Source organism: Narcine bancroftii, chromosome 1 (genome assembly GCF_036971445.1).
Source record: "Narcine bancroftii isolate sNarBan1 chromosome 1, sNarBan1.hap1, whole genome shotgun sequence".
In the NCBI taxonomy this organism is placed as follows: domain Eukaryota; kingdom Metazoa; phylum Chordata; class Chondrichthyes; order Torpediniformes; family Narcinidae; genus Narcine; species Narcine bancroftii.
The window spans coordinates 231252912-231267273 of record NC_091469.1 but is presented as its reverse complement, the minus strand read 5'-3'; the positions used below and the strand labels follow the sequence as shown (position 1 = coordinate 231267273).

General features: G+C 40.8%; 1 protein-coding gene across 4 annotated transcripts in view; it reads left to right on the top strand.

The window, feature by feature from the left end:
- fbxl17 (F-box and leucine-rich repeat protein 17) overlaps nucleotides 1-14362 on the top strand; it is a 725386-nt gene that overhangs the window by 656010 nt on the left and 55014 nt on the right. For all 4 annotated transcript variants that reach the window (XM_069892541.1, XM_069892540.1, XM_069892527.1 and 1 more), the window contains exon 9: nucleotides 10455-10597. In XM_069892541.1, coding sequence (XP_069748642.1) covers nucleotides 10455-10597 — 143 coding nt within the window. The remainder of the gene's footprint in view (nucleotides 1-10454; nucleotides 10598-14362) is intronic.

Below are 14362 nucleotides of genomic sequence, written 5' to 3'. Positions count from 1 at the left end.
TCCACCTGCTGCCTTTTGATTAAATTGACTGTGGAGAAGGAATGATCTATTTCAGCATTTCTTAGAGTCATAGATTCATCTCCAGTGCACTGCTCTCTATTGGTTACACTCTCAACTCATTAAATATGGATATTCTGTTGCTCCTGGCAGCTCCTCCTTTGCGTTTTGCATCTTCGACTCCAAAGAGCAATTATTGAACTGCATGATTATTTCCTACTCCCTTATGACCTTGCAAGACTGTCATCAATTAGGTAGCATGTGTGGGACTTCCAATCAGCCAGCATTTCCAGGAGGATCCTGAATGTTAACAGCTGACCATATTAGCGCAAGACTATAGCCTCATCAGATTACTATCTTGGGGCACTGCCCCCACTCTCTCCACTCATTGGCAATTTTGTACTTGCCCTTTCATCATCAGATCCCCGAATAATCAATGAACAAAAGAGACTGCTTTACTTTTCGTGCACTGCTATTTTTATTATAGAGATATAAGATCGTGTTCTATGGCGAGCTCTCCACTGGCCACCGAGACAGAGGTGCACCAAAGAAGAGGTACAAGGACTGCCTAAAGAAATCTCTTGGTGCCTGCCACATTGACCACCGCCAGAGGGCTGATCTCGCCTCAAACCGTGCATCTTGGCGCCTCTCAGTTCGGCGGGCAACAACCTCCTTTGAAGAAGACCGCAGAGCCCACCTCACTGACAAAAGACAAAGGAGGAAAAACCCAACACCCAACCCCAACCCACCAATTTTCCCTTGCAACCGTGTCTGCCTGTCCCGCATCGGACTTGTCAGCCACAAACGAGCCTGCAGCTGATGTGGACATTACCCCTCCATAAATCTTCGTCCGCGAAGCGAAGCCAAAGAGAATATATATAGATAGATATAGATGTATAGATATTATGGTAAGGTGGATGTTTGCGCTATGATGCTGCCACAAAACACCGAATTTCATAACTTGTGCATGACAATAGATTCTGATCCTGATTAATCATAAGCTTTTCCACAGACATTTTGACAAACTATCACGAGGCGCAGAGTAGTTTTCAAGGAAAAGAAAAGAGAGACAGGAAGGCAAAGTGGTTTAGGGAGAGAGTTCTGCAGGTAGGATCTTGGTGCCTGCTGGCACATGCACTTCTGTTGGAGGTATTAAAATAGGAGATGATTAGGAAGTCAAAACTGAAGTACAGGTAAACTGAAGAATTGTATGGTTTAAGTATTTGTAGAGAAGAGTAGGGCCAAGACCATTGTAAGTACTGCAGAGTGGCTAAAAGTCAAAATGTTGTTTTAACCAGAGGCGTTGTGTGTCAGTGACCGCAGGGATGAAGAGGATGGTGAAAGTTTGTACACAGGGCTGAATTCTTGAAAGGCTCTGCTTGCAGAGGTTAGGGTGAGGTAAATCATGCAGGAGTGCTTTCAAATAGTTTCATCTGGAGGTTACAAAGGCAGTGTACTTCTCTGCTTTTTTGTTGTATGTATCCAGAAACTAATTGTCTCAAGTCTAGATATTGACCTTACTATTTCTGCATCATTTTCAACCAAGTAACGAGAGGACCTGCTGCAAAATCACCACAATTGAGCTGTACATCAGCTAAAGAGTTTCAGCAGAAATCACACTGCCCTCTGAGTCAATAACTGGTTTTAGCTTGTTAAACTCCAGGTCAGGGGTGCAGTGCTGCAGGAGCTCATAGGGACGTCGCTCCGACACCTCAGGGGACCACTCTTGCGCGTCAGGGGGCCGCTCCGGCATGTCAGGGGGCCGCTCTGGCACCTCAGGGGACTGTTCTGGCACCTCCTTGTCACTATTTTTGGTGAGCTCCTGCACCAAAAAGTAAGCACTGCACCCCTGCTCCAGGTATTCCTCTTTGCTTAGGGTTTAGTCAGCCAGTACCTGAGCAATTTGTTCTTTGGACATTCTGGGGTTTTTTTCCTACAAGGAGATCGTGTGTAATCCATAGCGGAGAAGTAGAAACACCATTTGTGTACAGGAACTTCGTGATATAAAACGAGATATTACAGAAGAGAGCGGGGGGTGGATACTATTGACATTATAAAATGACAGAATCTGGATAATATTCTCTGTTTGGCTAACTGGTGTCTAATATGATGCTGCTTTAATGCAGGAAATGTTTTCCTGTCTGATACAGTGTTAGGAAGCATTTTAGGATGCAGGAGGAAGCCATTCAGCCTTTCATTTTTGTGCAAAATTAAAGGGTTAACCAATCAAATCCCATTGCCAACATTAGGTCCATAGCCCTCGCATCGTAGCTCTGCAAATGTAGGCCTAAGTACTGTTTAAATAAGGTGAGAGTTTGGCCTCTATGGCCTTACAGGCAGTGCATTCCAGATGCCTACTATCATCTAGGTGAAACAAAAATCCACAATTTCACCACTCAACCTTCCTTCAACTACTTTGAATCCATTTTGGCAGTTTTCAAGTCACCTGTTTTCTCTGTCAAGGCACCTTCCTAGTTTTGTACACCTGACCTATGTCTCCTCTGGGCACCTGTATTCTGGAGAGTAAAGAAATCAAGCTTATCCAACCTTTTCTCATTGTGACACTTTTAGTGATTTGGCAGCAACTGTAGAAAACTCCTCTGTGCCTTTCCACAGATTGCATGTCTGTCCATGGTCTTATGTCCTGTCCCACCCTGACCACCCACAGAGTACATGTCTGTCCATGGTCTTATGTCCTGTCCCACCCTAACCACCCACAGATTACGTCTATCCATGGCCTTATGTCCTGTCCCACTCTGATCACCCACAGATTACATGTCTGTCCATGGCCTTATGTCCTGACCCACCTTGTCCACCCACAGATTACATGTCTGTCTGTGGCCTTATGTAATTTCCCACCCTGACCATCCGTAGATTTAAGGAACAACATCTTATTTTCCATCTGGGTGCCCTCTAGTCACATGGCATGGATATTAACTTTACAGTTTTCCATTAAACCTGCTCGCCTTTTCTTCCCCGCCCCCCACTTCCTATCTTTCCAATTCTTTCACTCTGCCATCCCCCCACCTCCTCATTGCTGCTATCCCCTCCCTCCTTTCTCCACCTACACCTTGCCACCAACACCTTCCCCTTCACCCCCCCCCCCCCACTCTTTTGTTCGGACGCTTGCCGGCATTTTCTCATAATTTGATGAAGGGTTAAAGCCTGAAATGTCGGTTGTGAATCTTGGCCTTTGCTAAATAAAGGACACGGTTTGACCTGTTGAGCTTCTCCAGCATTTTGTGTTTTTACTTCAACTACGGTGTCTACAGAATTTTGTGATTTACTTCTGTGCCTTCTCCAGTGCAATCTCATCTTTCCTTTCTTGCAATGATCAAGTCCGTGGACAGTACTCAAGCTCTGATCGAACTTTCATTGTATATAGTTCAATCATAGCCTTATTGTTCTTGTATTCCCTGCCTCAACCATTGAGGTAAATCATCCCCTGTGACTTTTTAACCTTATAATGAATCTGCTCTGCTACCTTTCAGGATCGAATGTCACTGTGTTCTTCCACACCACTCAATATATATGTTACATTCCCTTGCCTTGTACTAGTTCCATTTGCTACCTTTCTTCCCAAATTACTAGTCCATCTCTGTCTAAATCTTTCCCCCTCATTCTAAACCACATGGCAATTTTTGTATCACTCTGCCCCTTGCATTTAAGTCAAAATATATATCTTAAAGCATAAAGGACGCAGTATTGAGCTCTGTGGAACCCTGCAGGTAGCAGACGTCTAGCCACAAAATATTAATTAACTGTAATCTGTTACTGCTTGCCACTGAACCCAGAGTGGATCCAAATTGCTTCATTTCCTCCCATAGGTATCACTGCATCTACCCTTCCTTCGTAATCCTGACTTTGTCTGCCAATCAGGCCCTCCTCACCTGAATTCACTGCCTATTGCCAGTTCACATATTGCCTACCCCTCCTATACAGATGAAGGGGTCTCAATTCAAATCGTTGAATGACCATTTTCTTCCACAGATGCTGCTTGACTGCTGAGTTTTATCAGCAGCTTTCAGATCTCTTGTGTTTCCCAGAGATTATGAAATGGAGCAGGCCCTTCGGCCCACGTGTCTGTGGATGAACATGATGTCCAAATAAAACTAGAACTCTGCTGCTTGCACATGTGAATTTGGAGAACTCATTGTGCAAAGCACAGAAGTGCTGGAGAAACTCAGCAGGCCATGCAGCATTCCTGACGAAGGGTGAAGGCCCAAAATGCTGGTTACGCTTTACTTCCTATGATTGCCATGTGATCTGTGGAGTTTCTCCAGCTCTTTTGTATGCTGCACAATGTGTTCTTCAAGTTTACATTTGGCTTCATCTGAGCAATGGACAAGGACAAGGACAGACATGTCAGTGTGGGAATGGTCAGGGGAATTATAATAGCCAGCCAACTGGATTTTTAGCTTGGACCTCCAGACACTTTTTCTTCCTCTTCTTGTCTGTCCATCTCCACCTTCATTTGTCCAATCTCTTATCACCTCTTTATCTCTCCGCATCATCATTTCTCCCACCTCTTTCTTCCCCTTTTAATATATTTGCTATCTCCCTTTCCTATTTTAGTCTCATTGAATGGTCTCAACGCAAGAAGTTGATGTACAATTTAATTTTTTTAAAGTTTTAAATTTAGAATATTCTGCCCATGAGTTCATGCCACCCAATTTACACCCAATTAACCTAAGCCCCCGGTAGGTTTTGAATGGTGGGAGGTAACCGGAGCCCCTAGGAAAACCCATGCAGACACGGAGAGAACATACAAACTCCTTGGAGACAGCACGGGATTCTACCCCTGGTCCCGATCGCTGGTGCTACAACAGCGTTGTACTAACCACTCTGCCAACCGTGCCGCCCCCTTTCTATCCTTGGATGCTCTCCATTGAGTCCTTCTTGTTCACTCAGGATTCCAGCATCTGCAGTTTGGGTGTTTTTCAACCTTGTTTACAGCTCATCGCCAGAGATCCATAGGTTTAATCCACTGGAGACGTACCCCTCCCCAACACACAGGTGACTGTAGATGTTGTAACTCGAAGCAAAAAATTGCAATGATATGAACATTAAATCTCTCTCTCTCTCTCTGGTTTCCTCCTTGCCCACACCCCTGTCACCCAGTTTCATTCCTCTCCCCCCCCCACCCCCCGCCCCGCAACCTGGTTACCTGGTTCCTTCTGCCCTTCATCGCTCCTTTACCTCCCAACCTCCCAACCTCTTTTTTCTATATCCCCCCCCTTGCTTCCCTCACCTAGCTTCATGTACCTCCTTTTACTGCCCCAATTTTTCTTTCTCCTTATCCATTTCATCTATCACCCACCAGCCACTGTCTCCCTACTTCACCCCTCTCCACCAGCCCCCATTTGCCTATCATCGCCCCTTCATCCAGTTCACCTATTGCCCTGCCAGCCCCAACCTCACCCCTTCCTCTCACCCCTTTATACTGACCATTATTGTATTATTTTTAATTTAATGTATATGATTGTTTTTTTTTAATGAAAACCTGTTCAGCTGCAGCAGTAAGGATTTTGATACATGCATACATTGTGCAATGACAGTAAATTCATTATCATTCTCTCCTATCTACACTCAATCCTGAAGCAGGATCTTCACACAAAATATTGATTATCCCTTTCCCTCCATGGATGCTGCTTGGGCCCTACTGAGTTCCTGAAGAAGTTTATTTTAAGCGCTCTTGGTCTCCTTCCCAGTTCTGACAAAGGCTCTTTGATCTAAAACATTAACTCTTTTTCTCTTCCCGCATTAACTACCTTCGGACACCTTCGTGCCCGCGTGTGGGATAACTGCCACCTCTCCATCAAGTTGAAGATCTGAGTCTACGAGCCTGCGTGCTGAGTACTTTTCTCTACGGCTGTGAATCCTGGGTCACATACAGAAAGCAAGAACAGCACCTTAACGCATTCCATTTCCGCTGCCTCAGATCCATCCGAGGCTACTCATGGCGCGACAGTCACAAACATCCAAGTCCTGGAGAAGACTGGAAGTACAGACCTCTACTCAATCATCCGTGCTCACCGCCTGCGGTGGGCTGGCCACATTGTCCGTATGGAGGATGGCCAATTGCGCAAAGATGTCCTCTACGGTGGGCTACCAGATGCTCCCCACCCTGTTGGCCGTCCACGTCTTCACTACAAAGACGTAATCAAGCGCGATCTCCATGTCAGCCATACTAACTGGGAGGACCTCACAAAAAAATCACACTGCATGGCGTTCCGCGATTCGCAACGGCACATCACCATGTGCCAACAACTACAAAAAGTTCTGTGAGGGCAGAAGAGCTACAAGGCACCGTGTTCATCTTCGCTCGCGAAGGGATGGGCCATAATGATGATAATTTCTCTTCCCACAGAAGTGGCCTGACCTGCTGAATATTTCCAGCACTTCATGATATTAATTTATATTTCTGTCATGTGCAGATTTTTATTTTAATTCAGAAATAGTGGTGACTCATTTCAGGCTATGCATGAGAAGGAAAAGATTTAAAAGGGACCTGAGGGCAATTTTTCACACAGAGCGTGATAGGTACTATGTATGGAATGAGTTGCCAGAGGAAGTTGTGGACGTGGGTACAATTACGACATCTAAAAGGTTCAAGATTCAATTTGTTTATCATTGCAATAAAACAGTGTCATATTACATGAAATTTCTTTTTACCTTCTGCAAGGCAGAAAAATTTGCCACTGGCAGGAATTGCCTAAGCGCCTCTTACAGTCAGACTTAGGTTAGAGAGAGAGAAAAAAACAAAAGAGAGTCTCCCCAGAGTTACCGAGTGTCTATAGATTCGCCTCTAGCACTTCCACAGCCCCTGCAGTCACACAGAGTCCAGTCCAAACCATTGGCAACCCGAGCTCCAGATCCGAACCTCCGACCCAGTATTTAGACATTGATTTAGAAGTTATTTAGACAGGCGTGTATATAGGAAGGGTGTAGAAGGATTTGGCCAAAAGACTAGCTCAGGGAGATCAGTATGGATGAGTTGGGTCGAGGGGCCTGTTTACATTCTGTGAGGCTCAATGATTATAACTTTGAAAAGATTTTTCATAATCATCCTTCTGTAGCAAAATTAATTCAGTCTGCCAGATATACAAGTTTGGTATCTTGCAAATGGTTGAAATTGAATTCTAAATTAATAATTGATAAAATCCATAATAAATTTGGAATATTAAAAGATTACATCGAATGTATAAACTTAAAGAGGTATGCAAAATCCCCGTGTTATATATAACTTTTATTTGTTCCATTTCCTTAGTCTGTACCAGGAACATTAAGCTTTTCTATTTTCATAGAAATAATGCTCAAAGATATTTCATGTTCTTGAGTTGCGTATTGACCTGACCCCAGAGAACACTGTCACTCGATGAATGATTTTCTTTTACATAAATATTGCTGTGACCACTTAACCCATGTAGCCTTTCCTGGCTCTCTAGATCTGGAATGGAGACAGATGTGCTGGTGAGCTTAATGCGTCTGATCATTCTATTACATACAGTACTGGGAAGGAGATAAGACGTAAAAGGTTCAACTTTGTTACTGCAGTCACCTCATCCTTCAAAATGCCAGCATTGCAGAGTAGCAAGAATGCCACCTGTAATTAACTGGGGCGAGGGGGGGGGGTGGGGGACATAGCTGTTTCCCCGACGTTTTTCCCAGCATGATTCAGCTAAGGGACACAAAAATAATATTCATTGACATTATTTATATAGCCTATTACTGCCAATCAACTTACTCATGTCTAAAGAATTTCCATGTGTTAATGCTTTAGAGGCAGTAAGCACAGATGTGCCTACATTGTCTCTCCACCAATAAACCTCTTCTTTAGGAAAGTGATGCTAAGCTATCAGGAATCAATGGGAAGTATCAGAGATTCAATGACAAGTGTGACCTTCTGGTGTTACGTCGCAGACTAGCAGCAATAGAAATTCACCAAGACAGTGCTATTTTTAAAACAATATATTTATTAATAATTACTAATAATATAACATCTTACTTAAATTTACCTCAACGATGTGTGTATGTGTGTGTGTGCATGTGGAATACACAAACCATTACAGCTTAGGCACAATTCTGGAAAGTCTTTCCCAAAATTCAGTCTTAGAAATCCTGTGTTGAAATTCTAACTTTAGAATTGATGCTCAGAAGTAATTATGAAGGAGGTGAGAGACTGAGTGATCAGATTGCTGAAAACTCATGAATCCTTGTCGAAGTTTGTGTGAAACAACACTATTATTTGCAGCCTTACAGCACCTAATGGCCTGAATACGCCTGAAATTGTCTGATCTCGAAAGCTAAGCAGGCTCAGGGCTGGTCAGTAATTGGAGGGGAGACCACTGATGAACACCAGGAGCTGTAGGTTTCTGTGAGGGGCGCTGGACAAAGTGGCGACTCTCTGTCTGCCTTACAGTAGAGAAAAGTTAAAGAATTTCATGTATGTTACACTCTAAATGATGTATTACATGACAATAATGGAACCTTTACCTATGTCATAGAATTTTGCCCCAAACCAAGGGACCAACCCTTGTTCAATTAGGGTTTTATTTTTATGGCATATATAAAAATTAGGTACCAACCAGGCAAAGCTGAAAGACAGGGACTTCAAGCTTGCATTGGTGTAGCATTCAGCTGGAGCTTCCCTATTCTTTTGGTAGAGTTACCAAAAACCTCAAAGTTCAATATTTCATTTTGGCATTTCCGTTAGGCTGCCAAACCGCAACAGAATATTTCACAACAGATATTACGCCTTTAGAGTATTTGCATACTATGATAAAGGAACTACATATAGGTACCTAACCTTTAATCCAGATACCTGCGATTGTTCAGAATCTTCCAGATTTCAGAATCATTGTAAAATGGGGTCCCTTTGAGCAAATGCAATGTTCAAAATTGCTGAAAACAGGGGGTGCAGGATGTTAAATTAATTTAGATAAATAAAGACCATTAAATTACGAGTATTTTTTTTATTTTAAAGTCTCCATCAACCCCGTCCCTGCGGGGAACCTTCTCTTACCTTCGGTGGAAAAATGGCTCGGCCCCAAGCACGTGGCGGGAGAGAAGCAGGTGGTGGCTGGCAGCTGGCTCAATGCAGGAGCAATGGCCGTCTTCCTTACCCAAAATTTCCCCTCACACCTGGAACCACTCTGGCGCTGGCAGCGTGGTTCCAGCTGCCTGGGGGATTATGAGTAATGAAGAATGCCATTGCTCCTGCACTGAGCTATCACCAGCCGCTGCCGTGAGTGAACTCCAGGCTCAGCAGCGCTGCAGCCTTGCTGCCACGTCAGGAGTTAAATGGGGCGGGGATGACGGACGGCTGGGAACTGGGCAGGAATGACAGCTGGGGCAGGGGGCTAGCAGCAAGGTAGTCAGGTGTTTTCATTACCGATAAAAGTGCTGGTTTTTGGAGGTTGCCAGTGTTCGGAATCCTGGATAAAAGGTTAGACTCCTGTACTATAATAAAGGACTAAAGATGAAATTATGCAGTTAATTGATTTTATTTGTCATGAAAGATATATGTAATTGTAATGCCTTAGATCTGGAATACTTATCTTGACATTGGACTTGCAGCCAGCAGTACAATTCTTTTTAAACTATAGCCATCAAGAATAAAGAATTTTTCAAATGGTCATTAGTGAAGTAAAGTAACAAAAAGGGTGGTTCATAATTCAATCACAAAGCTCATCTCGTAGGAAATTCTTGGAAAGAAACCCTGACTCCAGAGGCTTTATTTGATTAAACTAAAGCTTTGATGTGTCACTGAATGAGTACAAAACAACACAACTGTGTAAGAAAGAATAACTTGTAAACTCAGTTGTGTATGGAGCCTTCACAGAACAGTGATGCCTGTAATGGTTCCATGTGAAGAGCAGAGGTTAACTAGTTATTTATCTAATTGCTGTTTATACCATTTTACTGTGTTTGCAATAATTCATATTTACTGACATAACAAGAATTTCACAATATAATTCTGATACAGTACTCAGGTATATAAATGCAAATAATTTATCTCCTCTTATCTGCACCTAATTAGATAACAAAATCTTTCAAGGTATATTCTGAATTTTTACTTTCTTCTTGCCCTTCTTGTAATTCAAGCACTTTATACTTCATTGTTCCCTCAATTCCTTCTGACTATTTGGTGAAGGGTTAGTCAAACAACTCTGGGTGATTCAGATAGATCTGGAATCAATTGTGATGTAAAGTGAGCCTGATGCCGTTCTCTTCATGATCTTAAATTGAGCTGAATGTTGTTGCTTATTTTTGAGTAAAGGGGAAAAATCTTCGACTTCATTACCTCCAACTGCACACCCTCCCAGCTCAGAAGTCAAGACCAGTAAATGTCAGTAGTTGGTTGAATGTTGGCCAGGGGTAACTATCACGTTAACTAAATTAATTATAATAGTTGTGTATTCAGAACTAATTGACAATGGTCCTTTTTGTTGCAGCATTGATAGCGATTGGGCAGTATAGTGCAACCATTGAGACAGTGGATGTCGGCTGGTGTAAAGACATCACAGATAAAGGAGCCACCCAAATCTCACAGACCAGCAAGTCCCTCAGGTATTTGGGGCTTATGAGATGTGATAAGGTAAGAACCTTCATGAAAGAAATTTAAGATCAATGAAACATTACTTAGAATGTTTACCATTAGAGAATTCTCTTGTTTCTCTTATCTTGTTTTAATTATGGGATTTGAGTACTTGGTGGCTTTATGTTTGTCTATGCAAACAAGGAAAGTTTTGTGTATTTAGTGTACATGGCAATAAATTAAATCTTGAATATATGTTGATACTTTATTCGCTTGATTTAGAGCCATCTAGTAGGTTAGGTTTTGTCATGCTCTCAAGGAATATGCAGACTGATAAGGATGGCAGAGTATATTTTATAAGAATATTGGATGGTCTGTTGGAGAAATGATATGATATTTTGAAAGATGCTCTAAATGTTATTATCAACTCAAAATGTGTTTTTCATGAAGTAAAAATACCTTCTGAGTGTCCCTAATCTTTCTTACAAACAACATGGAAAATTAAATGGTTTATCCTCTGTGGTGATCCTCTGTAACATTTTCTCAGATTAAGTAGGATCATCCTTGAGTTATTTAGTTAAGCAGTGTACAGAAGGATTCACACATAAAGTTGATATATTTACCCCATACTATCCCAAAGAAAAGTGTTTCAAGGGTGGATTACAGCAATACAGTTATCATTCTGCCATCATTTCTTCTTTGGTAAGTTTTGTAGTTGTCAAAATGAAGTATAATCAAGCTATGGAGAATAATAATTTTCCAATTTTAGTGACTGGAACTTGTGAATAAATAAAGAATGACCACATGTAGAATATAGGGCGATTATGTCATTTCACTCCTTTTCTTGGATTAGATCTTCATCTCCAATGACATGTAAATCTCATCTTGCTTATTGCAAAGGGACTTCCATACCACAGAATCGGCAGTAGTGCTTTCATTGTGCAATGCTGAGAAAGTTGCGTGTGTGCTATCTTGGTAATTACAAAGAGTGGAAAATACACAGAGTCAGAAGAGATAATCTAATTTAATATATACCAGCAGAAGGAAGAAATACGCCACATGTAATCAACAATGCTATAATGTTACAGAATTATTTATTCTGAAAACAATAATGAAGACCAAACTAAAAAGAGAAGGTATAATACTGCTTGTTGGAATGGAAGGTATGTGAAGAGGATGAAATTGGAATGGAGGTGCAGTAATGGATACTTATAGATCAATGTTCCACATTAACAACTGAGTCTAGTAATTTCTGTCCTTCAGTGACTTTTTCCAGATGCTTTAAACAGAGTCTTTGACAAATGTAATGTGAATGCTTCTGCTCTACCAAGTCTCTCAGAATGTTTCAGCATAAATAAAAACAGACAAACTGAGAATGGGACAATTGGGAACATCAGGAGTATTTATTCCAAGGAGGCCGTGATACTTCACTCAAAAGTACTTGTTTCCCACTGGACAGGCAACTATGTTATTAATCAGTTTTAACTTTCAGGTAGGCCTGAAACTTTTGCTCATTTGAATGAATTGATTGCCTTTGACACCCACCTTGCTGATCAAATAACTTAGTTCCTGGAAGAAGTTCAATACACATTTCAATCTTAAAGTCATGAGGAAAATTTTGATGCAGTGAACTTGTTAATCTAGGAAATCTGTTTTTTTTAAATGTTATTTATAAATTTAAAACCATTAAAAAATAGCATAATTAATAATAATACAAATCAAATTTCAATTTCTCCCCTCTGCTGGTATATATTAGATTAGATTATCTCTTCTGACTCTGTGTATTTTCCACCCTTTGTAATTACCAAGATAGCACACACACAACTTTCTCATCATTGCACAATGCATTACAGTGAAAGCACTACTGCCGATTCTGTGGTATAAGCAAGCCGATGAGATTTACATATCATTGGAGATTAAGATCTAATCCAAGAAAATGGAGAGCCTGGAGTGAAATGACATAATAGCCCTATATTCTACATGTGGTCATTCTTTATTTATTCACAAGTTCCAGTCACTAAAAGTAGAAAATTATATGGCATTTATAAAAAGAAAGAATAAAGATATCCTGTAGTAGCCCTTCGCAGCTCCCCCATGGGGCCTTACAAAATGAAGGACCAATGTGATGATCCAGCAGGCTACAGGAGGCCTGCAGCGCTGCCCTCCAATTGGCCACAGCCAAAAGAGCTTAACTGGGAAAGCGCATCACAAATACGCCAATCAGTGCTGAGTGGGCTTTGACCACGCCCCTCATCTTGAGATTAAAAGCAGGCCTGTGAGCCCAATAAAGATCAGTTTTAACTACACTCAACTGGGGTTCGTGTCGTCCTTTCTGGGATCAGCGTGTTCTTTCTGAGCTAACCTGCACGCAGCTATAACCTCTCCTGCACTATAGGCTCTGCAGAGCCATAGCTTGGAGCAGCTAGCTACAATCCCCCTTATATACCCCCCTCCCCCCTCTATCCCCTTACTAAAGAAAAAAAAGAAGACGAGACCCTCAACAGGAGTGCTTATTACTTTAAGGTTTCTTTTAATATACTGATATCTTAAGAGAAAGGAAATGTCAGAGCTTCATTTAGATATTCACATCCACACTTTGTAAATATGGGCACCATATCTTCCAAATTATATCATATTTATCTCTTAAATTAAAATTAATTTTCTCAAGTGGTGTATAACTCTGCACTTCAGCATGTCATCTATTCATTCCCATATCTATTTCAGACTTCCAAGATATGGCAATACATTATTTTGCTATTGCTAAAGCAACTTGAACAAACTTCTTTTGATACATATTCAATTTAAATTTAGGTTTAACACTTCTAATATCACTTATTAAAAATAACATTGGATCCTGTGGGAATTTAACCCCCATTATTCGTTCCAATAAATTATCTAACCAAAAAGATTCAACTCTAGGACACTGCCAAGAATAATTCAAAAATGTACCAATTTCCTGTCCACATCTAAAATATAAATCCGAGAAGATCTGGTTCAATTTTTAAAAAACTTTTGTGGTGTCAAATATAGCCGATTAATAAAAATATATTGTCCCAGCCTATACCTCACATTCATTGTACTTTTCATATTTTTCTCTACATAATCCAATCTCATTCATCTATTTGTTTATTCAAATCTACTTCCAATCTTTGTCTAGATTTATGAACCCTTACTTTTTGGGCTTTCTTTTGTAGTAACCTATACATAACTGAAATAAATTTCTTTATATCTCCGACCCTACTGGCAATAACGGCTCTCGACCAAAATTTTCACATAAAAATTCCATAACCTGATAATAATTAAGTGTAGTATTCTCAGGTACCTTGAACTCCTCCTTCATTCTATTAAAAGTAATAAATTTTCCTGCTTCAAAAGCATCCTCAATCTTCCTAATACCCTGACACTGCCAAATCTTTAAAAATTGATTTCCCATGGAAACGGAATCAATCTATTCTGAAATAATGGTGTTTTTCTTGACAATAAACCTCCCCCACCAATCTCTTTATCAACCTTATTCCAAAGCTCAATTAAATATTTCAATATAGAGTTTTTCTCTTCGCTGTTAACAATCTTGAATTCCATTTATAAATAAAATCTTGTGGGTTTGGTTCCCCTATTTTACTATGTTCTATATACACCCAAGCTGGAATTTTATTTAAATTATACATTATGTTAACAAATTGCAACTGGGCTGCTTTATAATAGTTACAGTAGTTCATAAAATTAGGGAGCTGCAAACCTCCTAAATCACAATTCCATGTTAATTTATCCAAAGAAACCTTTGGAATTTTTTTCTTTCCATAAAAGTTTTCCAGCATTTAATTC